Source organism: Pseudonaja textilis, chromosome 2, assembly GCF_049901715.1.
Source record: "Pseudonaja textilis isolate UNSWEBS1 chromosome 2, rPseTex1.2, whole genome shotgun sequence".
NCBI lineage: Eukaryota > Metazoa > Chordata > Lepidosauria > Squamata > Elapidae > Pseudonaja > Pseudonaja textilis.
Window position 1 is genome coordinate 57,690,636 of NC_141991.1, and position 26,275 is coordinate 57,716,910.

The following is a 26,275-nucleotide window of genomic DNA, read 5'->3' on the forward strand; positions in this document are numbered from 1 at the left end:
CTCTTTAGTGTTATTTCTGAACTAGTAAAAAAATACATTAGAACCTACTTCTGTTTCTTTAGAATCATGCAGGTGGAAAGTGGATTGAGTGCTTTTTTTTACTAGGTCAGGTATTGGCTTTAAAGATCAAATTGCTCACAACGGTCACATTAGTTGAAACAATAAGACACTGCTAATTGTTTGCTTCGATTTTTCTTATGACCTTCAATTGTATTTATTGCCAATTTGTTTTAAATAGTTTTCTTAGCTGTTTTCAGTTGCATAAAATTTTTCATTTCTTTTAATAGAATGATTAATGTCTTACCCTACCCTAAATGAGCCATGGGACTGGTTTTAAAGTGATTCTGTTTATTGAATTGTAGATTGTAAGAGACAAGGGTGAAAGAAAGTGTGCATTAACAATAACATACCTGGGTTTAATTACTAACAGAGAATCTTGGTACTGAATACCATATCATTTTACAAATATATCCTTAAACCTTAGACTCCAATCTGCAATAGTGGAATATACAACCATTGCATATAGATTTCATCTGGGTGGAAGAATAGTTGATAGCCTACTAATAGTTGCTAATTTTCTTTCAGTGAAACGCTTCAGAGAACCAAAGCATGAAAGACGTCCTTGGAGAATTTGGTAAATGTCTACTGTTTTTGCAAGCTGGGAGTAATTAATTATAAAAGATGTAATATGACAATGATTTATATAAATATTAAGTCTTCATTCTATCTTTTGTAAAGGAGGAGATCTTGCTAAAATATAGGAGTAGCCAGTTATACTCTGTAAGTAATAGATTATGTTATTGGCAATATAGATTCCACTTTTTGTTCAGTCATCTATTTACAACAATATTTTTTTAATTGTCTTGCTTCCAAAAGGCAATTGAAAGTGTCATTACTTTCCATATTACAGTAATGCTCTTTATTGCTAAACCTAAAGCATATATGTTTATTTAATAAAAAATAAAACTTCATAATTTTTCCTGGTAGCAATTCTACAACAAGCTTTTGAAGCATAAGCTCCAAGAGAACTTCCATTCAAGTAGTATGGAGTGACCATTCAAAATCAGAAGGGCACTAAATGAAAGGATTTGCAATGTATGCCTGAAGGGAAATTCTTTTGCATGTATGACTGGTTGCCCAGGTTCCCACTATCATGTGATGGCCATTTTCAGTCTTCCCTGCCAGCTTTCCCAAAAAGTCAGTGGAGAAGCCAGAAGGGAAGGTCACCACTGAAAGAACTGCCTCTGACTGTAAAACGTCCATATTGAAATCCTTCCTGTAAAAGGTCCATGCTGAAATCCAAGCAGGATCTTCGCACAATGCTTGCAGCATGAGGAGTTGGCAACCAGCCCCCCAGAAACCAGAGGGGCTTCTCTTTCTCTGGGGGCTGGCTGCAAATTCTCCATGCCAGTCCTACTTGGATTTCAGAACAAAACTTTTTTAGCCAGCTTCTTTGACAGCGAAAGGGCTGCCTCCCAAAGGTTTATGGTCCTGTGTAGGGCTGAATCCCTTTTACTCCATTCACTTAATGGCCTAGGAGAGTGGTGTCAAACTCGTGGCCCATGGGCCGGATGCATCAGGTGCTGGCCTCACTCCCGCCCAGTTTAGTGAAGTGGGGGGAAAGTCCTGATATGTCATGTGAGGCCGCCGTGATGACACACGTTTGACTCCCTTGACCTAGGAGATTGCTTAATGACTGCAACCAAGAGGTTTGAACAAAGCAGTCATGTGACACCTCACTTAATGTCTGCTTCACTCAGTAACTGAAGATTCTGGTCTTGTGGGTGTCAGTTGAGAAAATAAAGTGTACCTATATGGTACACTTATTATTTTACCCATGTTCAGTACATTTGTTAAAAATAGGCTTTAGTCCCATTTAAATTGGCCCGTATTCTAGAACAATGAGAAGTATATTTTATTCAAATGTTTGATTACTGTCAATGGCTGTTGTGGTGTAATGATGCTAGTCCTTTCACTCAATCGAGAAATTTGCATGATTTCAGAAGTGAATAATATTTAAAGAGAAATTTGTCTTGATTCCAAAAAGCCATTAAACGCTTTGCAATTTTAATATCAGTATTTTGCTCTCTCATAGCTAAACCTGAAACTCCATAACTCTTCTTGCCCTTATTCTGTAATAAAACTATAATGTCAGCCATGTTTGTGGATGAGGGGGAGGTTCATGAAATATAAATTATAACTATATAAATTAAAATATGCAGTCAATTATTCAATTTGATGTCTAAAACTTAATTTTGTAGGTTTTTGGATACTTCCAAACAAGCCATAGGGATGATGTTCATCCATTTTGCCAATGTATATTTATCAGACCTTACTGAAGAGGATCCCTGTTCACTGTAAGTGGAGAAAAATCTTCCTGAAGTTGAGCCAACAAGAATGCCAAGATTTGCATCAAGTTTTATTTTTCAAAATCAGCATAATGTTACCATAAAAGTACTGGCTAAACCTGATATGGGATCAAAAATATCTCCTCTTGAGTGTTGAAGACGCACTTTTGTAGTCATGGTGGAAAATTGACTAGTGCCCTCTGGAAAGACTTTTAGGACTTTTCTCCTGGTTCCTTGGCTGTTATACATTTTTCTTTTCATATCCCAAAATCAACTTTTCCTTCATTTCTCTGGGTGATGTTTTGGGCTGCCGGAGCACTGCTTTATTGAATTTAAGAGCCTCCAGACTCTGAAATATAGCAAGTAGCTTGATACCTGTGATAGTTGGCAATTTTTAGCTAAACTTAACTAATTTTATTAAAACTAAAGATGAACAAGGTTATATCTGGTTGGTTCTTTGATGGGGGTTCATTAAAAAAAAACCCAAGACTTGGAAAGTAGAGATTGGAATTCCAAAGATTGGAAAATAAAAAAAAAAAATCTCAGATGAAGTTAGTGGAAATCTGTATCCATATTTTTGCTAAGATAAAATTGTCCAGACTCAAGAGAGCTTTTACCATTTATATTTAGCCTGACCTTCAAATCAAGTTGATAGAATATCTACAGAAAAGCATCATGCTATTGCTTTGGTGCTGTAATTGATGAATAAATTAAAATTAAACAGTATACTACATTCCATTGTCAAGTGGCATAAACAATGCCACAAAAACTGACTAACATGCCAACTATAGAGCAATTGTCCACTTTTGTATTTTCTGAAGCAACAGTGACCTCTGCTGGCTTTTACATGTAATAATTGCTCAAATTATTCTAGCTACTCAGTCTTGTTTATAGGCTTTCATATCCTAATTACATTTTTTAAAGAAAAATAAAGCACTGCATTTTTCTTTGGTGCTATATTTTATGTACTCAAGCATTTGCAAATTAATTAAACAGAAATTTTGGTTGTGGTAGTTTAAACTGCTGTTTCTCAAAAGAGCTCAAGGTGGTGGTGCAGTTTCCTCTCCAATTTTTACTCATGCAGCTGCTCCACGTGGTAGGTTATCTAATCAGCTTTATGGGTGAGCAGGGTTTTGAATCTAGGTTGTGCTGACCCTACTGCAACATGCTAATGAGTATGTCACATTTTCCTCTCTGTGTATCCATGCTATGCTAAAAATTGTGTTTAAAAATATTATTGCTTCTGGTTTAAATGAGGCAGAGAATAATATCTGTTTGTGTATTAGAAGCTACAGTTTTTATATTAAAAGGAAAATGCTCATATTGACTTCCTTTTTCAATTAGGCCATCTCCTTTTTTCGTTGTCTCAATTTTATAACTTTATGAAGTATATATTAAAAACCCTTAGTAGCTGATCCTACTACCAAAACTGTATGAATGACCTGCAAGAATAATATGCTGTAGGTTACCTTCTAATTCTATACTAAAATTGAGGTTCTTTACCTGTGTACATAGAAGTGCCATTATTGTTGTTATTATTAAGATGTTTTGATTGCTCAGACTGGAAAATGGGAGTGTATGAAAATAAATATTGGTAGATGAAGATTTCAATCATCAAAGCTACACAGTTTTAAAAAGCAACCTGTAAATTTGTGTATGTTTTTCTCATCCCTTCAGATACCTTATCAATTTTCTGCTAGACGCTACTTTAGGAATGCTGGTAATTTATGCTGGTGTCCGAGCAGTAAGCAGTGTTGTTGAACGACAGCAGTGGGAATCTCTTCGTTTTGGTGAATATGGTAAAAACATTTATTACTCGTTGAAATAATTATTTAGCTGGCATTTAAGTTTCAAGTACAGGGATTGGCAGTTTTTTCTGTAATTGGTATTTTGAGCTAAAGCTGTTTGAGCACTATAAATGACCAAATCTTAAAATACATGAAAGTCCAGAGATTCTATTTAACAGTTTTTTATGCTTTGTCCGAGTTTGATGAGCCAGTGCAAATATTTTTGTTTAATTTCTTTTGTTTTAAACTTGAGGACTTTATTAGATACTTCTTTCCTTTTCTTCTCCATTCTCTGATGACTACTGATAGCAAGGATAATAATACCATTACTATATGTGGTATAAGAAAGAGCAAGTTTCAAGTTGATATGAACCTCCATTTTTACAGCATAAAATATTTTAATGTCTAACCATAAAACTAAAGTGAATTCTTTATTAACCATCTCCAAACTATCCTTGCAAGTCACTAAGGGCTAATGTAGTATGTGTATTTCCCAGCCAAGCTTCTAATCTTGAGCTTATGCATATTTGTGCTCTACTTATTGTGTAACGGTAAGCACTTTTTTTTTATAAAACTAAATCAGAATGAATGAGGTGGACTCTTTAGCGTGCACAGTTTAAGTGCAGATAATCTTTGTTTAGCAACATAGTTGGGACTGGAAACTCCATCACTAAGCAAAGTAGTCACTAAGTAAAAAAAAATATAACCCTGATTATCCTTTATGGATTGAAACTGAGAATACCAATCAGTTCACACTAATGGCTTTTGTTTGCCTCCTAACTACTCCGTGCCCTTTGTAGTGCTCACCCTGGCATTGGAATTATTAGCAAGAAGGGAATTAAAGTTTGTATTTACATTCATTGAAGAGGAAGGGATTGTAATAGAGCAAGTAGGCACACAATGGGGCATACATATCAAAAGCAATGTGGTGGCACTAGCAATTGCAAGTATGATATGATAATAGCCCAGTACATTACCCATCGTTTGTCTGCTTACTCCCCTGTAATCTTTTTCTCTCGGATCTCTCTACTCTGCAAAGAAAGGAAAAGGAAAATAATAGTTCAGACACAAGACATTGTGTACTGACTAGAATGGTGAACATGTGACTGAGGGACACTGCACATGTCATGAATGTGACATTGGTTGTATTTTTTCAATACTGTCATAACTTCAAACAGATGCAAATGAGACAATTGGCAAGCAACCTGTCTAGGTCTGCTATTTAGATCTATGGGAAGAGAATACATATAAAAGTATGACTAATTAATAGTCTCCAGTGAGAGAATTAGTGAAAGATGGAAAGTTTCTGTATGTGGGATAGATTTTTATATGATAGCGCCAATTTTAGGGGAAAACGGGAATGGAAGAAAAGGGAAAGAAATGAAAGAAGCTGAAGTGAAACAGTTGCAGAAAGAGAAATTACAAGTCCTATATGAACAGTACTAATCAGATAAGCTTTCAACAGAACAAATAGAAAGTAGGTATAAGGAAGAAAAATGTGGAAGTTGCTTTAAATATAGTGAAAAATATTATGTTACAGAGTGGCACAGAAGCATGTAAAGTTATGCTGATGGAAAGTAGGATGCTTTTGGAAAGATGAAATGGAAGAAGCTATGGATGGGGAAAGAGCATTCAAGAAAATGGTGCTGTGGAGTAAAATACTGCATAATATATAGAAAAAAAAGAAGTTTACAAAGAATGCAACTAAGTAGAACAGTGTTTAAAAGAAGCAAAGAATTTACAGTGACTTTTATGGAAATCATTTTGGAAATGGGTGAAAAAGATTAAACATGGAAGTCTACCAGAATGAATGGAATCAAAACTAAAAGTGATTAAATAATTCAAGATAAAGCTGAAATGAGTGATTGCTGAAATAAGTATTTTATAGATTTGTAGGGGACTAATAGTAATATATATCAAGAGAGGAATTGAAACAAATAGTATAAATTATAGAATCCAAGAAGAAATAAATCAGTTACAGTGTTAAAAAGACTTAAAAGTACAAACGTAGATGGTACCACTGGACAAATGTTAAAAGTTGGATGTGCTTTGTATATGGAACAGCTTTGCAGCTAGTTTAATATGTGTAGGAAGTTTGCATCTCTACCAGAATGCATCTAACAATAATAATTGCAAGAACTATGGCGAATTAATTTATGCCAATAGGAAGCTATCTGATCAAAAACATACAAAAGGTTGCAGCAAAATAAGGGAAATGCAGTGAAAAATGCAAAAACTAAGTTTTTGTTTAATTATTGGGAAATGTATGTATAAGAAAAAGAAAATTGGTTGTATGGTTGTTGATCCAGAGAAAGTAAATTGTTTTGAAGTATGTGTGATAATAAATGGAATACTGAGCAATGGACAAACAGTGAGAAGGCAGTAAGACATGGATACCAGAAGTTCCCTTGGTTTGTCCCATTTATGAATAGCAACAGCACTAGCACTTAGACTTATATACTGCTTCACAGATCTTTACAACCCTTTCTAAGTGGTTTACAACATCAGCCATAGCTCAGAATAGATTTACAAGGAATGCCTATGTTGGTGTTAGAGGTTTGTTGATGAGTGATGTGAATGTGTGCGTACTATTCTGTATTAAGGATGTATTGTTGGCTGAAAATCCAAATAACTTGCAGTAAATGTTGATAGATTGTATCATTAAAAAGCATGAATCTGAACATTTATGTATTAAATACATAAATTTGCAGGTGGTGGTGTTTGGCAGGGAAAATGGAATGAATGATTGTCATTTATATATAAATGATAAAAAAATAGAATAAGTATATGACTTTGTGTAATATATGACTCTGCTTTGGCAGCATATTGATTAAAATGGAAACTTTGGTTTAAAAAAGTAATGAATAGCATATGGTTGTTGTAAACAATAAATAAAAACAAGCATAGTTTTATTACATAGAAGTGAGAACGGATTATATCATTTAAAATAAAAATTAGAAAAAAATCATTGAAGTGGGTGAAAGTGGAATAGATTATTTAAAAAGGGCTGAAGAGGCGGAAAACAGGGTCAGTAATAAATGGATACTGAAGTGATACATTCAATACAAAAGTAAGCAAGCAGGACAGAAAAAAATCGTTGTAACGGTTTGGATAGAAAAGAAAAAGTAGATCAAATTGCAAAACTATTAGCCCTCCAAGGTAGGCAAGTCAAGAAATAGGCACTGCAGGAACAATTCCAGGAACACTATTTATTGTAGCCAGATGGAATAACAGAATCTTGAAAGTTTTCCCCAGTCCCAATTTATACTAAAAATAATCAAGATGGGCTTACGTCTTCCCTATTTCTCAGAGCTTGCAATCTTTTCTGCAGGTCCTCCTTTAACAGCTCACTTCTTTCTTTCCTATCTTGAAGTCCTTTCAAAAACAGAGATAGGAAGTAAGAATGACTTTGTTGAACCATGGGGAAAACTGTAGCTGGATGAAAATGAATGAGATCCACAAAGATAGGGAGGTGAGAAATTTAAAGAATAAAGAGCCACATATGAAGTGATGTGGTGACAGCATGGATGGTTTGCAAGGATAAGAAGATAATGAAGTGCTTTGAACTAAGTGGATATACAGTTGATCTAGCGCTGTTTCCTTTTCTTATCTCGGATCTTTATGGCTTACCATTTTGTTTCTGTGCTTTAAATAACATAACAAACATAACATTGCAAAAGGGAATAACATAACACACCACACACACATTACACACACAAACATTTTGTCAGAGTTTCAGAATATCACAGATATAGAATTCTAATTTAAAATTAGAGCTGGCATTCAGTGGTGCAGGGTTGGCTGAGATGTAACAATTGATTTTAAGTATGCTTAATAGAATGTCTGACTTCATTTTTTAAAAAAAACAATGAAATGTAAATGCTTCTTTGGAAAGCATCCTCACTTTTTAAAATGGTTTGCCAGAAAGCAACAGTAAAATTGTCCAGAACAGGCATTTTCATTTTGCAACTCTATTCCTAAAAAATATTTTCAAAAATTATGGCATATTTAGAAAACTTCTGTTCAGAACATTCCAACTAGTTATGCATGACAATTCATCATAATAATTATATATCACCTCCAGTGTCATAGAGAATATGTCTTTCATTTGCTGAGGAATGTAAGAAAAGACGTTTTAGTGTGCTACTAGTCTTACCATGGCATCTGCCTGGTGAATGTAAAAATAGGATGCCAGAGTGATCCAGAATGATTCTTAAGTTCATATAATATTAATTGCAATTTTCTGTTTTCTTGAACATATTCTAGCTATAATATAGAAATATAGCTATTGAGTATATTCATTGTTTGGATTTTCCATACAGATATAAAACACTGAAGAGTAGGAGAGAACATTAGGAATTCTATGAGGATCTAACTTTAAATGACCTAAATGTTGTATCTACCTCTCTATGTTCAGAAGAGTCCTATTCTGAAAATTTGAGTGTAGAGAATCTAATTAAATTCAACAAAACAGTCATTATTCCAGAAAACAGTATGGTTTCCTATGCAGGATAAGGGATACTTCCAGTAGCTGAAATGCTATTTAAAACCAAAACACTTCATTTTCTTGCTTTCTTTTTCAGCCTTCCTATCGTTTTAATGTTACTAGCTGTCCTGAGTGATGCTTATATATTAGAAAAGTAATATATAAAATGTTATATGAATCAAGTAACACCCTCATTTTATTTATACAAATTAAACACTGGAATGCGGTAGCCTTATAATTTGATACAATTTGTTTTTACAAACACAGAATAGATTTTATTTTAAGAGGCAATGTTCAGTTTGATGATTCAAAAAGAATAGTAGCACAAGTAGCATCTGCTTTCTACTGTTCAGTGGTGGAATTCAATTTTTTTCTACTACTGGTTCTGTGGGCATGGCTTAGTGGGCATGGCAGGGGAAGGATACTGTAAAATCTCTAGTCAGGGGTGGTATTTGCCGGTTCTCCGAACTATTCAGAATTTCCGAATAGAACAGAACTGGTCAGAACCTGCTGAATACCACCTCTGCTACTATTGTTTTATATTATATTTCCTTGGATTGAATTGAATTGAATTGGAGGTGGGGTGTTATCTGTGAGCCTCCCTCCTAACACCCAATGCTATTCTAGCTGCCTTCAGGGTGTGGCAATTGTGAAGGAGACTGAATTGGTAACACATAGGACGAATACAATGTCCTGTCCCTCTCCTTATTTTTTTCTTTTCTGGTAAGATAAAGACCCTTCTAAGGTTATAAAGTGGAAGGTTGGGTTGAGAGAGCACAGAGAGGGATTGGTATCTCACTGAGTGCTTCTTTGCAAGGCCGAAATACAGAAACAATCTGAGCATGTCAAATATAAGTAGGGCTGGGTCTGAAATATTGGTTTTCCTAATGCCAGTTACATGATTATCTGATACAGTGATGGAAAATGATAGCATTGTGTAGGTCAAAAGGAGAGCCTGAAATAAGTTAGTGGTCAGTGAATGGAATATTTCATTTCATATGTATGAATAATAAAACCAGCATTTGCTTGTCTCAACATTAACGTAATGAAACATTTTTAACCTTCCTTGAATTTTCAGATTGTTTGTCTTCTGTGAGCTCATCTGTTTTCCTGGACATAGTACTTGATCCCTAGTGATTCAGTGTTTGTTATTTCTGGACAATAACTCATTTCTTAGACTGAAAGCCCATTTGCATATAAGTTTCATTTGCCAGTCTCTCAAGAAGAGAGTTGACAGCATAACATATGCACGGTATTATAGCAGATTAAGTTGCACTTGAGCAGGCTGTGCCGGGTGTTTGGGCTTCTGGAGAAATGCTGCTCTTTTAATTGTGTAGAAGCTTAGTTCAAAACAGAGCAACACTACCTGAGTTGAAAATGCATGCTTGTGATATGTGACAAATAAGAATTCCATTTTGGTTCACTGTAAATGCAATTCTATAAAGGTGACGTAGGTCAAGAACAAGGTAAAGCGTTTCGGTCCCTACCCAGATTTTACCCTCTCTTTAACAGCTTTAATCATACAGCAACATAGCATTTCATCTTATTGCAGTTAACTGTTAGTTAACTTTAATTTGAAATAGATCCACCAGCACTGGTTAGGAGCAGTAATGGTTTCACAACTCTGTAAGATGGCTGCACACAATCCTCTAAATCTCTCCCAGACTGACAAGGATACTTAAAAGAGTGGGAGAGTGTCATTTCTGTTCTCAAAAACTACACTGATCTTTAAAGTAAAAAGTAGTTTTGTAATCTGGTTTCTTGTATGTATGTATGTATGTATGTATGTATGTATGTGTATATATGTGTGTGTGTGTGTATGTATGTATGTGTGTGTATGTTTTCTTAAGTTTTCGCGGGTACTTACATACCCGAACAAAGCTGAATGCCATATATATTTTTTATTTTTTACAACAAACATACAAACAAGACATAAACACATACAACCATCTTTCAATTATATACATACAGTTGGTTACAATCTTTTGTGCTATCCTTTTTTTTGCCATTACTCACAAGTTGTATAAATTCTCACCTTATCAATCTAACATGTGCTTATGTATTATCAATCATTAATCATTCATTTGACTAAACTATTTTTCCATCATTCTATGCGAGATATTCCAAATTTTCATTATAATTTAATCTTATACATTCATCCAGTGGTTATATATTTTATATTGTGTAATCTGGTTTCTTAATCCACTGTTAGTCAGTGGAGGTGTTAGTAACCAATTTAGTTGCCCTGTGCAGAACGTATATCTTATAAATAGTCAACCGACTATAAAACTGGGCAGATTGAACATCAATTCCTGTGCATTAGTTGGAATGTCTCATTTTGCATTGTTTTTGGCTTTCAGTTTTAGAAAATGATTTGCAAGCCTTTCCTCCTATTCCTAATTTAAAAACATACTTCATGTTGATTGCTAGACCTCTATTCTAACAGATTCCATCCAAGTTTGCATATTTTTGCAATAGGAAGGATGGGAAAGCCTAAGAGTGTTTCTGTCACGATAGATTTCAATCTGATGAACTTAATTTTTGCTTTGGCTTTCAGCCTATTTAATACAACATTAATCTAGTAGGGGAATCCCAGCAGCAAGAGGAATAGATATTGCAAAAAGAGAAAAGGACTTTTAGTATTAACCATTCTTAGGTTTTAAAAAGTAAAGTTGGTATGCAAATATTGAAATAAATTATTTTAGCCTCTTCATACTTCTCTAAGCACCATAATGTGCCAGGAGGCTCAAATTAACAAAATGGTAAGAGTAACAGATTCAGTTACCAAGATTTAGTTTCCTAGACTCATCTTTAAGCTTAATTTCTCCCAAAGAAAAGAAAATTGTTTCTTCTGTTCTACTTAAAGCTGAAATTCTTTTAGTTTGCCAAATGTGTTTTTGGGCATGTGAAATTAAAGCAAACTGAGGATAAAAAGGATCATTGGAGATGTGAAACTTTTTTTATTATAGAGGCAATTTCCATCTAGGGGTTCTATAATGCAGAAGTCTCCAACCTTGGCAACTTTAAGACTTTTGGACCTCAACTCTCAGTGTTGAATTCTGGGAGTTGAAATGCACAAGTTGCCAAGGTTGGAGACCCCTGAATGTGACATGTGAATTATGTTTAATTTTCTAAAGCTAGGGCCTATTTGTTTTGCTGTGATTTCAATAGTAGGATATGCTCCAGAAGTTGATTTACATTCTAATCCAGTCCATACTTTTTTGGAAATTTGGTCCCATTGAGTTCAGTGAAATTACTATCAGGAAATTCCTGGAAGTATCCCAGCTTTAATTTAACAACTCATCATTTCTACAAAAATGATAATAACAAACATGTGTCACTGTCCACACCTTCAGAAGGTGAAAAGCAAAGGACAGCACCTGTTATAAAGACAATAATTGTTTCTTTCGTTGTGCAAGAGCTGCCTGGCTACTGTTTGGATTGTAGAGAAGTCCAAATTCTTTGGAAATAGTTTTGTAAACTTTCCAGCCTAGTGAGCATCCTTGTGAGCATCAACCAGCATCAAAAGCATCAACAATTATATTTTGGAAATCCTCAACAATCTCCTTTGTTTAAACCATGACACACTTCTACATAACCTGTGTTGTCAAGATCAGACAGTGAATACCAGAATCCTATTCTTTAAATAAAGTAGAACCCCTCATTGTCATCCATTGGGTGATTCTGGCTCTAATTCTCCCTTCAAATGAACTGATAACCTAAAGATTAAGATACTTTGGCCACCCACAGATATGTAGCTTTAGATCAGTGCTTCCCAAAATTTTTCAGTCCACCGCCCCCTTTGCGCTACAAACTCATCCTCAATGCCCCCCACCCAGGGGTGGGATTTAAATTTCTATGGGCGTGGCCTAATTTGAGGGCATGGTTTGCTGGTCACGAGTGGGTGGGCGTGGCTTGCTGGTCATGTGGTTTGCTGGTGTGGCTTGCTGGCTGGGCATGGCTTGCTGGTCACATGACCGGATAGGTGTGGTTTGGTCATGTGACTGGGGAGTGTGGCCAGGTGACTGGCAAACCAAATACAAGTGGTCCTCATTTAATGGCTGGTTTTTTTAGCAAGTGTTCTAATTTATGACTGGCCTCCCCAGAACTATTTGACCTGTTTTTGGAGTTTTGACAGCCATGCACACACATATACACACACTACCTTCTAACCCTGCTGGAGTAGGTCATTGGACTAGAATCGGCAAAACATCTCTGATTAGATTCTAGTAGTGAATAAAATCTAATCAGAGATGCTTTGCTGATTCTTGTTGATTTGTTTTATTTTTATTTCTTTATTTTATGTTGCTGAATTGCATTGACATGTGTGTCCCTTCTTGTGCACAACCCAAAAGCTTTTGTGATTCTTTGCAGCAAAAATTATCGACCTCTGGCTTTGCTCGACTTTTCAAACGTGCCACCACTGCCGTGTTTTAGGTGCCAGCCCCGCAGGTCCACCCTATTGAGCCTGCTGCATTGGAGGGACCTGCCCAAGCAAGTCCGAGTGAAGCAGTGCACCAAGTCAAAGGGGTGAGCCTGAGAGAGGGAAAGAGACAGAGAGAAAAGAAAGAGAGAGAGAAGGAAGGAAAGAAAGAGAAAAGGGAAAGAAAGAAAAACGGACAGATGAAGAAATAGGGGGGTTGGAAGGAAGGGAGAGAAAGAAAAAGAAATAAGGAGGGAGGGAGGGAGGAGAAAGATAATGAGATATCTATTCTAGTCCAGTCATCTGCTCCAGCAGGGTTAGAAGGGAGTGTGTGTGTGTGTGTTCTCCTTATAATTTACCAGTACATTTTGGTTTTGCCTTCTTCAGAATTGGCACTTTAAAACATTGGGGAAAAGTAATTTTTTAGGGTAGAGATCTGGTCCAATGGATCCTGTTTAAAGCCTCAACAAAATGTGAGAGTTTCCTGATAGTCTTGACCATGTTTCGTCCACAAAACCTTTAATAGAAGCCAAAAATGTTTCAATGTGCTGGCAAAGATGTTTCAATGTGGAAAAGGGCCTCAGTCTAAACTAGGCCTCATTTCAAACTGATGCATCAGGTCTCTCTCTCTCTCTCTTTCTCTCCTCCCTCCCTCCCAGACTGGCTTTGCTCTACTTTCCCAATGTGCCTGCGAGGCCGGCACTTCGAACATGGATGGATGGATAGATAGAGAGACAGAGAGAGAGAGAGAGACAGGTAGGTAGGTACGTAGATAGATATATTGGTAGATAGGTAGGTAGGCAGGCAGGCAAGTAGGCAGGAAGACAAGTAGGCAGGAAGACAGACAGACAGACCTTTTGGATGGATGGATGGATGGATGGATAGGTAGGTAGGTATTGGTAGATAGGTAGGTAGGTAGCTAGACAGAAAGGCAGGCAGGCAGGTAGGTAGGCAGGAAGGAAGGAAGACAGACAGACAGACAGACAGACAGACAGACAGACCTTTTGGATGGAAGTATGGATGGATAGACAGACAAATAGACAGAACGCAACAGCGGCGGCACTTTGGAAAAGTAAAGCAAAGCCGCCATCACCTCATTTGAGGCGCCAGCTCCGGAGTAGTACAACAGTCAATGGGGTAAGCCTGCAGTGCTGGCACCTCGAACACCCTCCTGCCGCCTTTTAGCGCCTTTCTGCCAGCCCCCTTGGCGCTAAGACGTGGCAGGGAGGCATTCGAGGCGCCGGCTCCGCAGGCTCACCCCATTCACGGAAAGGTGCAAGGGGCTCAATGGGGTGAGCCTGCGGAGCTGGCGTGTTGAATGCAGCGACGGCACATTGCGAAAGTAGAGCAAAGCTGCCTGCTCTGGGCTTCCTCAACTCTGCCCTGCTCCAGAAAGGAGGGAACAGCATCGCCCTCTACGATGTGGGGGGGGCAGCTTGGGAGGCTGATCCCTGGCAGTAGGGGCACCCAGTGAATTTGCTGTCAGGCACGGCAGCTACAAAAAGGGGCGGGCTTGGCTGAGCAGGATCCTGGATATTGGGCATGTGATCAAAGCCCCCCTTCCTCTGCCTCCCCCTAGGTCAGGAACCTTAAACACTCAAAGAGCCATTTGGACCTGTTTCCCACAGAAAACAAAACACTCGGAGCCCCAAGACATGGGTGGGCATGGCAACTCAATGTCACTCCCACTGAGTCACATGACCCCCCAGGTTTTCTGGTTTTCTGTGTTTTCTATGGGGAACAGGTTGCTCTCTCTCTCTCTCTCTCTCCTCCCTCCTATCTCTATCTGTCTCCCTCTAGCTCCCTCTCCCTCCTTTCCTCCTGCTCATCTCTCTTTCTTTCTCCCTCTCCTTCTCTCTCTCTCCTCTAACTCTCTTTCTTTCTCTCTCTCTATGCCTCTTCCTCCCTCCTTCTCCCCCACTCCCCCCCCCTTCCCAACTCCCACACCCAGGGAATAACTGTAAGGAAATTTGGCCATGTTCTTTCTGTCTCTGGAAAGATACAAAAATAAACCTTGCATTCCAAGAGGAGTGACAGTCAGGCTGTTACCTCACAGTGCTAAGAGGTTGCTGCCTTAGATCGCTGCTGGATCCTTGCAAAACTGGGCAAAGACAGAGAGAGGGGAGCAGACAGAGCTGAATTGAGCTGAATCTGTCCCTCCCTTTGTGTCTCTCTCTCTCTCTCTCTCTCTCTCTCTCTCTCTCTGTGTGTGTGTGTGTCTCTTCTCACTCTCTCGGAAAGCCCTGCGTGCTCTCCTTGGGGCTCTTTGCTGTCCCCTTTTCTTTCTTCCTTTTGGAAATCTGGGCTAGGCTAAAGAATGAGAGGGGGAGGAGGGAAGCCTCCACCGCAGCTTCCGCTTGTTCCTCAGCTATCCCGGATTTCCAAAAGGAAGGAAGAAAAAAGGTTAGTGAAGAGCTCCAAGTAGAGACCACAGGACTTTCCGAGAGTGTGAGAAGCTTCTTTTCTTTCTTCTTGGTCGAGTTTTTGGAAATCCAGGCTGGCTGAGGAATGAGCGCAAACGATGGTGGAGGCTTCCTTCCTCTCTCTCCCCTCCTTTTCCTCTCGTGCGCACCCTCCAGGCCCCACCACAGCCGGCTCCATGGCTGTTCGCTGCTCTTGCAGCACCTGTGCAGCACACTCAAATTTAGTGCACTTTACTCCATCCCCTCCTCCTCCTCCTGGAGCCCATTACAATGCAGTGCATCGAGCGGAGTGGTGCAACAGTCAATGGGGTGACCCTGCAGGGCCTCGAACGCCCCCCTGCCACCTCTTAGCGCCCCCCTGCCGGCCTCCTTGCCTATTAGCGTGCCCCTAAGGCATCCCACTGCCCCCCAGGGGGTGGTACCGCCCACTTTGGGAACCACTGCTTTAGATAATTATCAATCAAGTATAATGCCTTTGGCTTTTTTGTTTAACTGTGTTATTTTTATCTAGCTTTAGGACTTATGTGAAAAACACGTCACATTTTAGGTCCTATTTATGCAGAAATATTAAAAACCTTCACAAACTTTTAAGTACCACTATATTCCAATTTATAACTAACTTTTATCTAATAGTCTAAATGGGTTTGGAAATGAAAATGCAAGTTTATTTACTAACTTTCATCAGAAATTGTTGAAATGCTTAAGTATTATGTAGCACAGATATAAATATTATAAACATCAAGACTAGCTAGTAAACTATCTGGAGCATGTCTTTTAAAGCCTTTCCAGAAAAGGAAATGGCTGAGATCCATTTTGCATTGCAGCTGTTTAAAAGTATTTGATTTTCCATTGCTTAGTTCTCAAGTTGAGTTGTGTGTCTGCATTTGAAGTGTCTTAGGAAAAAAAGATTTTGTCAACAGTAGTTGATATGTAGATTTGATCTCATTGTAATTAACTTATAGCATAGTAAATTGCATTTGCAAACTTTTACATGTTGTCTTGTTGCTAATACCTTGTTCCTTCTTTTGATTCTTGTCCACATTTCCTGAGTCCTCAGCCAGATTTTTTTACAGGTTTTATTTGTAGTTTAGGCAACACAATTTTTTAGAAAAATTGGTTTTTTTAATTGTTTAATGATTAAAATCACCAAATATTCTACAATGAAAGCTAATCTTTACAATAGTTACAATCCAGCAATGTTTTATGCAGAGTATCAAAGACTGTACATTTGAAGGCAAAACAAAAACAAAAACAAATTAATCCTAAATGGGATTACAAAACTTTTTCTAAGAACTTCAAGAATATTCCAGATTGAATATTTGTCTAATTCAAATATTAAGACAACTTTTGTATAGCTACAGAAAAATTCTCATTCTAAGCCATTTTTATGCTGAAATATTTTGTGTAAACTAAGTTAACTACAGGTTATTTGATAAACCAATATTTTTTATATAATAGATAAAATAAGAGTACCTTCATCCACACTGTTTATATTTCTTAAATTATATTTACTTTGTTCATATGCTAACAATTTCAATGTAAACCCTCAAACATATAAGAAAAAAAGCCAAAATAAACTATAAAATCCTAGGAAATAGAAATATCTTGTACCTGTGAATTCTATTTTTAGGCACGATATTCTCTAATATGGAATATGGCAATCTTCAACATTTTCCTAGAGTCCAGGAGAAACAAGCTGACTCAGTTTCTGCCAGAAAGAGATTCAAAACAGTGGGAGTGGCTACTAAAAAGACTCTCTTCCAAGGTCCCCCTCAGGGAAGAATCCCTCTCTCCTGGCAAGCACTGAGCCATAACATTGTACCATACAGTGTGTTCCTTCTAGCCTTAAGTTATAACTTGCTTTGCAACCATAAAAACATGGGCAGACTATTTTTGTTGTCCTTTTTTCATATTTTTTTATTTTATTTTATATAAACAATCCATCTTTAAACGTTGTGTCGTCTGAGTACAAATACCATTTCCAAATATACAATTCTTCTAGAACAAAATGACTAAATGAAATAACATATATTTAACAAATTAGAGTACTCTTAATTTTATTAATTCACTTTTTTATTATTTCATTGTATTGAAGTCCAATTAATTGGATCTCACATTACTAGTAAATGGTGTGTTTAAGAGCCATTTTGTGTTGGTTGATTGAGAACAGTATTTTACTACTACTACTACTACTACTACTACTACTACTGCATCATATTTATATTGTCCTGTTAATTTGCATTGCTGAGATGACTGGCCATGTAAATTCAAATACACAAGGATTCTATATGGAAAAATAGTATTTCTACATTTGTGCTATTCAATTTCTACACTCATGAAACAAATGTATACAACACTGTTCACATCCATGCACACAAACAAAGCAAATTAAGTAAGGCATGTATAAACAGAATGTAAATCTGGATTTTCAAGTATGACTTTGAATGATTTGCAATGACTTTGCAACCCTTTTTATTATTCCCAGTTGTTTAACAATGAAAGCAACAGTGTAATTCCTATTTATACTTACTCATCTGAAATAAGGAAATCTTGTAGTCAATAGGGAGAGGGGGGAATGTAACAAAGGACTTTGAATTCTTGGACTCAAATTCCAGGGCCCAGAATTCTGAAATACCATGCCTGGGTCTTTTGCACAAGACTATAACTGATAACAAATGATTCTTGTGAGCTATTCAAAGCCACTTAAGTGAGACGGGTGGCTATACAAATTAAATCAATGAATAAAATTCTAGTATAAAAATGATAACTCACATCTAAAGTGAAGACCAACACACTGTAGTGCAGAATTTTGTGATATATGTCAACACAGTTGTTAGCTTCTTTAGCTGTATTAACCATTTATATTTTCTTTTGCAGGTGACCCATTGCAATGTCGTGCTTGGGTAGGCCAGTGTGCATTGTACATAATTATCATGATGTTTGAGAAAACGATCATAATTATAGTCCTCCTAATACCTCAGTGGAAAGAGGTTTGAAGTTTTTGTTTCTTTTTTTAAACTATATTCAATAATAAGTGAATTAGCAATATATTTTTTATGTATGTGTGCTGTGTTCTCCAATTTGGACCTCAAGCTCTCAACGCCATGATCAGGGAATGGATGATGTAGTCCAGCACAGTTGAAAAACACCATGCTGGAGAAGATTGCATTAGTAAAAGTAATAAAAACTTTCATAGCTAAGTCTGGTTATCCTTAACAATCAGGTTTTAATGCCCTGATTCTCCCTCGAGCTGCTCGGATCATCCAGAGAGTGGGAGGTGCTCCAGTCTGCGTCTGCGTAGGCTGAGCTTAATTATTAGGGAATGCTCCGCCCTCTGTCACGTGGTCCCTTGTAGCGTTCCCAGTTTATGCTCAGCCTCTGCAGAGTTAGGCTGTGTGTTTTGATTGTGCTTCCCACTCTTTGGCTGATTCAAGCAGGATAATATTTCATGTTAAGTTCAAGAAGGCAGATTCCAGCTGAAAGTTAGGAAAACTTGCTGAATGGAATCAGTTACCGAGCGGAGCAATAATTTCTGACATGAAGTGCCCAGGCAGAGGCTAGACATTACCCTGAATGGAACTGCATTTGTTGACAACCCTTAACCTTAGGTAGATTTCATTCTATGTGAACTCTAATTTATAACAATATACTTACTGGATTTTCTTAATGTTCTTTTCATTAGATGTTTTTCCATTTCTCACTTTTTTTCTCCAGAAACATTTTCTGAATAAAACAGGCATGTATACAAATTATCGCTGTATAATAGGAACTTATATTTCTCATTTTTGGTGAACAACACAAATTATAAGACAAATTATAAAATGTGTAGTTTATTTGACAGAGTTTGGATGATGGGTCTAAGTAAATAATAACTTAAAACATGAAACCTCTGCTCTAAAGGGCAGTTCACTATCTCTGTGCGTCAATGTCAGGAACTTAAAATCATTCCATCATGCCATAAACTAATATAAAAGGTATAGAAATGAGTTACTTCTCTTTCCTTTTCAGATTAATACTTACTGAGCAAAATTTGCATGAAACTGATAAGAAAGTTGCTGCTATGATCTGGATGACTTTAACAGCTGAGGCTATATTTTTCAAGGAATTAAAAATCAATAATGTGATTTTAGCAACTGCTATTTAATCACTGTGGATTAAAGTATGTTAATGTTAATATTTACCTTTTTGTGCCAGCATTTAAATTGTGTAGATTCCTGTTTTAAAAGGAAGTAACCCAATTTGTAATGTATTAAGGAACTCATTTTTAATTTAATCTAAAAGCATTGTTTTCTGCCCAACCTATTCTTCCCAATTGCCTCCATTAATCTGCTATTTCACATAGTGCTAGTATAAGTGCAGAATTCCGTTGTATATGCATATAACTTCATGATATTAACATATTTTTCCTCTTTGCAGATAGCTTTGTTGAACCCTATAGAGAATCCTCAGTTGGAGTTGGCTATTGTGATGCTGATAGTCCCCTTCTTTGTAAATGTTGGTATAAATGATATCTTCTGAATATTTGAACTGTTTTGCAATATTTTGAGTCCAAATATATAGTGGCATCTTCCAAGACCCCTATATGCTAGCTGTATAGGTTTGAAGTTTATTTTTTACAATACTAATTAATTCTGGTGTGTAGCTTGTAAACCTCATATTTAATGCATGCAGGGGTGTTAGATTATTCCTACATAAACAAAAGTTTTAAAAATGGTGATTGTATTTTATGTTTGTGATTTTAAGAAAAATACAAAAGAAAATAATTGCAGGTTATCTCCTTCATTTTGCTTTCATGAATGGAAATAATTATTAGTTGATACCAAATTAACCCACAAAATAAATATACAAATGAATGCAACATCATTAAAGAGAAATATAACTTCAAAATTTATAAACACAGCAGTAAAACAAAAGAACAAAAGAAAAAGGGCAATTAAATTAAAAGGGTTGAAGCAGCTATAATCTCACCTATCATTAGCTGAATTGTTTACATTTTAAACATCTGGAAATAGTACTTGAGGATGCTTTCAGGATATTTTTATCTGCAGATTTTAAAAATAGGGAAATGAATCCTGCAAGGATGTTCAGTTGCTTTGTATGTTGCTTGATTATGATCAAATCCTGCACATGGCCAAGAATGACAGCCAAAGTCAAAGGAGAGTTTCTTGTTTTATGGCTTTGCGGGACTCAGGTTTCATGTTAGTTCAGGAGTAGTATATATGTACATTCATGAAACAATAGCTACAATTCAAAAACAGTATCTGCAATACATTTATTTTGCATTCTAGACATTTTTACTGTGTCAATGATTTTATAAATAGTTGCTTTGGCCACTAGTTTTAATAGTTAACTAGCGGGATTTTATATTTAAAGATTCTTTAACACAATTTACAAATAGTATTTTTAAATACATTTTGTTAGTCTTTGACTTGTTCAGTTCTTTCCAGTTTATAGATACCACACTTTTATGGGCATAAAAGAAAGACTTTTGTGCCACTTGCAAACTACAAGTTATTGAATAGCTATTGAAATTCTTTTTATATTTTTTGAGTTTATGAACTTGAAAAAAGATCTAGCGAACTTCAGTTTTAGGTTTCCATCTTTCTTAATGAGTATATATATATATATATATATATCTTAATTGGGTATATTTAGATAGAGGTTTCTTATACTGTAAATCCCTTGAATCTCATAACTGTCCAACATTATGAAAGATAATGGAACTTAACATGACTTCTCCTTTTTAATAGGCATTAATGTTTTGGGTTGTTGATAACTTCCTTATGAAGAAAGGAAAGACAAAAGCTAAACTTGAAGAGAAGGAATCAGGTCAAGATTCAAGGAATGGGAGCAAAATCCGATACAGGAGAGCAGCATCACATGAGGAATCAGAGTCAGAGGCAAGTTCTTTTTTTTTCTTTTTTTTAAATTTATCTGTTAATTTCCTCTGTTTTCTGTTCATTTTGAGCACCAAGGCAGCCACGGAAAGTAAATAAAACATGGAAGTAAAGCATTTAAAAGCAGACTTCAATTCACACTTAAAATCTGGCAAATGACGTGCAACTTTGGTCTTCTCCTTAAGGTATGAGTAGCTACAGAACCTACCAATTCCTGAAAATTAGAATACCAGTAAGTATGTCTCCAAGAGCAAGGGCATCTTCAGAAAGGCCTCTCCTGCTCTTCTTAAAGACCCGACATGCCTCTAATAGGGGAGAATATCACTCAGGTAGCCAGGACCTAAGGTAATTCAGGGTTGAAACATTAACACCAGCATCTTAAATGTATCCAATAAGTAATTGTCAACCTGTGTAACTTGTTCATAAGTGGCATTATATGAACTGGGTTCCTTACCCTGAATAGCAGCTTACTGGTTGCAGGAGTAATCATGGCTGGTTCAGTAAACATTAACAATGCAGACTTGCTCTTTGCAAGATCTATCTAATAGCAACTGAGAACTTTCAGACTTTGGACTTCTCTTTCAATGAACTACAGCACCATTTAAAGCAGCATGCAATTCAGTCCCAGAGACTAACTTCCTAATAACAAATAGAAAATACGTTCATAGAGATTAGAGCAGACACTGCTTTTGATACATAACTGAACATAAATGGCATGGACATTATTGCATCCCTTAGAAGTTAAAAGATACTGGATTTTAGTGATCTCTCATATAGAACATTTACTTTAATTGGTATCAAAGGGATCTTCTGTTTCGTAAGCAGTCACTCAGCCTATTTGAATGGAGAAAAGTACTCCGGCATTTTATATCATTGTGCATCGCAGCAAATTTGGAAAAGAGAAAAAAAAAGCATAGACTTGTCTGAGGAAGAAAGGAATAAGATAATATCCCAGAATGGTAAAAATTTCAACGCTATCTCCAAAGAGCTTCATATTCCTGAGACCAAGATTGCTAATATAATCAAGACCTTTAAGGTCCTTGGGATCATGTTGACTGCCCTCAATGTGGCTGCAAGAGGAAAATTGATTCCAGGTTCAACAGAATTATAGTTAAATGGTGGAAACACATTCAAATGGTGGAAACACATTCCAAACACATTCTGGCTAACCTCCAAGATGAAGGTACAGCAATATCGCATTACGTTGCCTTCATGGTAGAAGACCTGGGAATAACCTCCTTCTGAAAGGTGGACACAAAAAAGCCTGACTGGAATTTGTTAAAATGAATGTTGACAAGATTTAGTCCTTCTGGGACAATGTCCTTTGAACAGATGAAAACTTTTTGGTAAGTTACAGCAGCTCTGGATTCGCAGAAAAAAAACCTGCTGTGAAACTTGGAGGAATCTCCACAATATTATGGGGTGGTATTAAATCTAATACAGGGCACCAGTATGCAATGAAATCAGAGAATTATTAAGGAATTTTAGAAGAAAACATAATGTCCAGTGTTTTAAAGCTATGTCTCAGTCACAGGTCACAGGTTCTCTAGCAAAGAAAATGACCAAAAACATACAGTACATTGAAGAAAACCCAAGAATAGTTGAAAACAAATATTGGAGTCCTCTGAAGGGTCCTGCTATGAGTTCTGATCTGAATCCAGTAGAACATCTATGAAAAGATTCACAATTGAGAGAAGGAACCCTTCGGACAAATGGCGTAATTTGCTTAAGAGGCGCGAACAGACTGCCATTTGGGAAATGTAGAAGTCTTGTTCAGGACTATAGAAACATTTGATTACAGTTATTTTCTCAAAAAGGCAAGCTACAAAATATTAGGTTTTGTTATAACTGTTATAGCAAACTAATAGTTATATCCATGCTATTTTAATTTGTTTATTAATTACAAGAATGTGTTAAATCCTAAATCAAAAGCAAAGTGTCTGTTTTGTGGACTATAGAATAAAGAACAGTGGATATCATTTGTGTTAGTTTCAACTTATTTCACAGCAAATTGGGATTCTGTGGGGAAAAGGTTGAGGTTCACTAATATTTTGATCAAGAATTGGAAGTCATAGTTTGATGTCAACTTACTCCATAGTTTCAAATGGTTTCCCCAATCAATTTTATGTAGATGTTAAACGGGTAAAATAAGACAAACTCTGTGGGATACCACAGATTAACAGTTTAGATCAGGGGTTGCCAACCTTTTGTACCTTAGGGACGAACAAACTCATAATTTTATATCCCACAGACCAGAGACCCTGGGAAAATCTCCAAAAAATTCTGCAGGAAACTCCCCACCCTGTTTTCCTACCAATCAGTCATTCTTTATTTGGGATCACAGGATACCGTCTCCAGCTCCATACTCAGGGGGAAAGAGAAAGAGAGAGAACGAGACTTTTGGCTTCATTCAAGGAAAGCAGCAGAAGCAGCAGAAGTCTTTGTCTCACCAAAATTCCGCCAGAAATGAGTCTTTGTGAGACTTGTCACACCAGCACAGCCTCTTGGAGCAGGATGCCTTGCAGGATCCCAAAGACTCATTTCTGGCGGCATTTGGGGGAGAGAAAGAAAGACTTTTGCTGCTTTCCCTGCAGCCAAAAGCAGAAGAAGAAAGAAGCAGCCCAGTGGCCAGATGAGGCGCATGGGGCAAGTAGTGCAAGTTCCCCCCTCCGCCCTTTTCCCCCTCCCCTCACTACCTCATTTTGTTCGCAATGCAAGCCGTGTGTTCCCACGGGCCTTGTGGGCGGCGCAGCCTTGTGTTCCTGCGCAGCCTGGATTAATTGCTTTAGGGGTGACATTTCTCTGCAGACTACCAAAATTTTCTCATGGACCACCAGTAGTCTCCGGCCCACTGGTTGGCGACCACTGGTTGAGATCAGGTTTGCCAGTCCCATGGCCCACAGGCTGCATGCAGCCCTGGATAGCTAGTAATACTATACCACAAGATTGTAAACTTTTAACATCATTGTGTGATTTATGTTGTATATTTTATATGAGATCCAAGACAATTCTTCACTCATTGCAGCCCAAGCAAGCCAAAAGGTTGGACACCCATGGTTAGACAATGAATAATTGTCTTCTAAATCAATTTCCCACCATAGGGCAATAGGAAGCACAGGTATCACTGCAAAACAGTCCAATCCCACTGGATGATCCACAGCAGAACAATTTATAATTCCAGGAAAACAAGTAGGTCTGCATCCCTCCCCAGCCTCAGATGCAGTCAGCAGCATAATTCATCCATTAAAGCAACCAAAGCATGTCAGTGCCAGAGACCAATTAGAAGCAAAATTGAAATGTTTCTAGATAATCAGTATTGTTCAGATGTGTCTGGAGTGGTGAGATACCAGTTTCTTAATCAACTTTCCCAGAAACGAAATGTTTGAGACTGGATTACCTAGAACTTCTGATCAACCAAGGGTGTTTTCAGTAGAAATCTATAGCTTATCTCCCTGAATTAGGCAGAGATCATATTCTGTCCCAAAGAGCCTCTAATAATTCCCTTAGCTTTGTTTATCCTGAACTACTCAGTTCAGAGTCTTTGTGTGTGTCTGTCTTTCTGCACCATATTTATATTTCAATTTCTTAGTATATCCTAAATGATTTTAGTAGAAACAAATATTCACATATACTTATAAATTAAATTCCTTCAGATACAGCTAATATGTTCAGAGAAAAATAACCAGTTTAAATTATACTTTGAGAAATCATGAAAGTTAGCTTTAATGCCAAAATGTTTGTTGAAATTTGGTGTAATTTTAATTGCATGTCTTTTTGTCTTTAGATTCTAATTTCAGCAGATGATGAAATGGAGGAATCTGACGTGGAAGAAGATCTTAGGAGACTGACTAATTTAAAGTCTGTTAAGAAAAAAAAGCATCGCTTTGGTCTGCCTGTATGACAGGCTCTGCAGTCTGGATACTTGCAAGTTCATGAGAGATCTGTCCACCTCAGTGAATTTTCACTTGGCCATAGGATGCTTGTTGCCTCAAGACTGAATCAAAGGGAATATCCAACCATTGGAAACACTTACCTGTTCAGTTGCACTATGGAAAATATGCAAGAGTCTCTTCTCAGTATGTGTTCACAAATTCTTGTCACCACAGTGGTTTAGATGGAGGGGAGCCTCCAGAACACAGGCATAGAAAACCATCATTTCACTGTGGTTCCTCAGTGACACTCTGAAAGTAATAGGAGGATTGACAAACTTTGAATCAGTATGTTTTATCACAAAAAAACCCCAAATTTTTGCAGTGTACTGCTGAAGCAAAATAGTTTTACAGTTAGAAATTAATGGTACCTATGGAACTAATGGGCTGCAAAGGTGTTTTTTTTTCCAGATCTCTTCTAACCTGTTTAAACTTTTATATTTAAGTTATATTTTCATACTGGGATATTTAAGGCGTCTCTTTATCAAAGAAATTGTACTGTTGCTTAGTGTATGTGGTTAAAAAGGTCAGATTTGCAACAAAAATGGTTTTCCATTGTCTATATCTCATAAAAAAGGATAGTGCAGGGACAAAGGGAAGTGGCATCTGAATGCTTTCTAGAATGAGGTGGCTTTGCTCTGAAGAGAAACTGAAGCGAAGAACAATGAAGTGGCAGCAGTGATCACTCTTGAAACGGGTGTGTATGCTGAGTACTTTAGCAGAAAAGCAACAAATACAGGGTTTTCCTCTGTATATCAACTCAACACTTAACGCTATTTTGATAATAATGGTTTCTTCAGTATTTGCAAATCCTTTGATCTCACAGCAAAACTATTCCAAAACTTCAGCAAACATTCCTTGTCTTCAAAAGCTAATGATGTACAGATAAGAGCATTTTGCTTCTTCTCAGTGCAGTTCAGCTGGCTGCTTGAGAGTCTATGAATTACTAATGGCTTATTCTCCATTTTTCTTTTCTTTTTCT

At 37.0% G+C, this 26,275-nt stretch overlaps 1 protein-coding gene and 1 long non-coding RNA gene across 2 annotated transcripts in view; one reads left to right on the forward strand and one right to left on the reverse strand.

The window, feature by feature from the left end:
* The window catches only part of LOC148126862 (uncharacterized), a 116,693-nt gene extending 99,550 nt beyond the window's left edge, over positions 1-17,143 (reverse strand). The window contains exons 1-2 of the long non-coding RNA XR_015741655.1: positions 17,079-17,143; positions 5,113-5,166 (exon numbers count right to left, since the gene is read on the reverse strand). This is a non-coding gene — a long non-coding RNA (uncharacterized LOC148126862). The remainder of the gene's footprint in view (positions 1-5,112; positions 5,167-17,078) is intronic.
* STIMATE (STIM activating enhancer) overlaps positions 1-25,838 on the forward strand; it is a 39,763-nt gene extending 13,925 nt beyond the window's left edge. The window contains exons 2-8 of the mRNA XM_026724743.2: positions 586-634; positions 2,262-2,357; positions 4,026-4,147; positions 18,345-18,457; positions 19,884-19,961; positions 21,218-21,367; positions 25,149-25,838. Of these exons, the coding sequence (XP_026580528.1) occupies positions 586-634; positions 2,262-2,357; positions 4,026-4,147; positions 18,345-18,457; positions 19,884-19,961; positions 21,218-21,367; positions 25,149-25,265 (725 nt within the window). The 3' untranslated portion in view covers positions 25,266-25,838. The remainder of the gene's footprint in view (positions 1-585; positions 635-2,261; positions 2,358-4,025; positions 4,148-18,344; positions 18,458-19,883; positions 19,962-21,217; positions 21,368-25,148) is intronic.
* Positions 25,839-26,275: the final 437 nt, after the last annotated feature.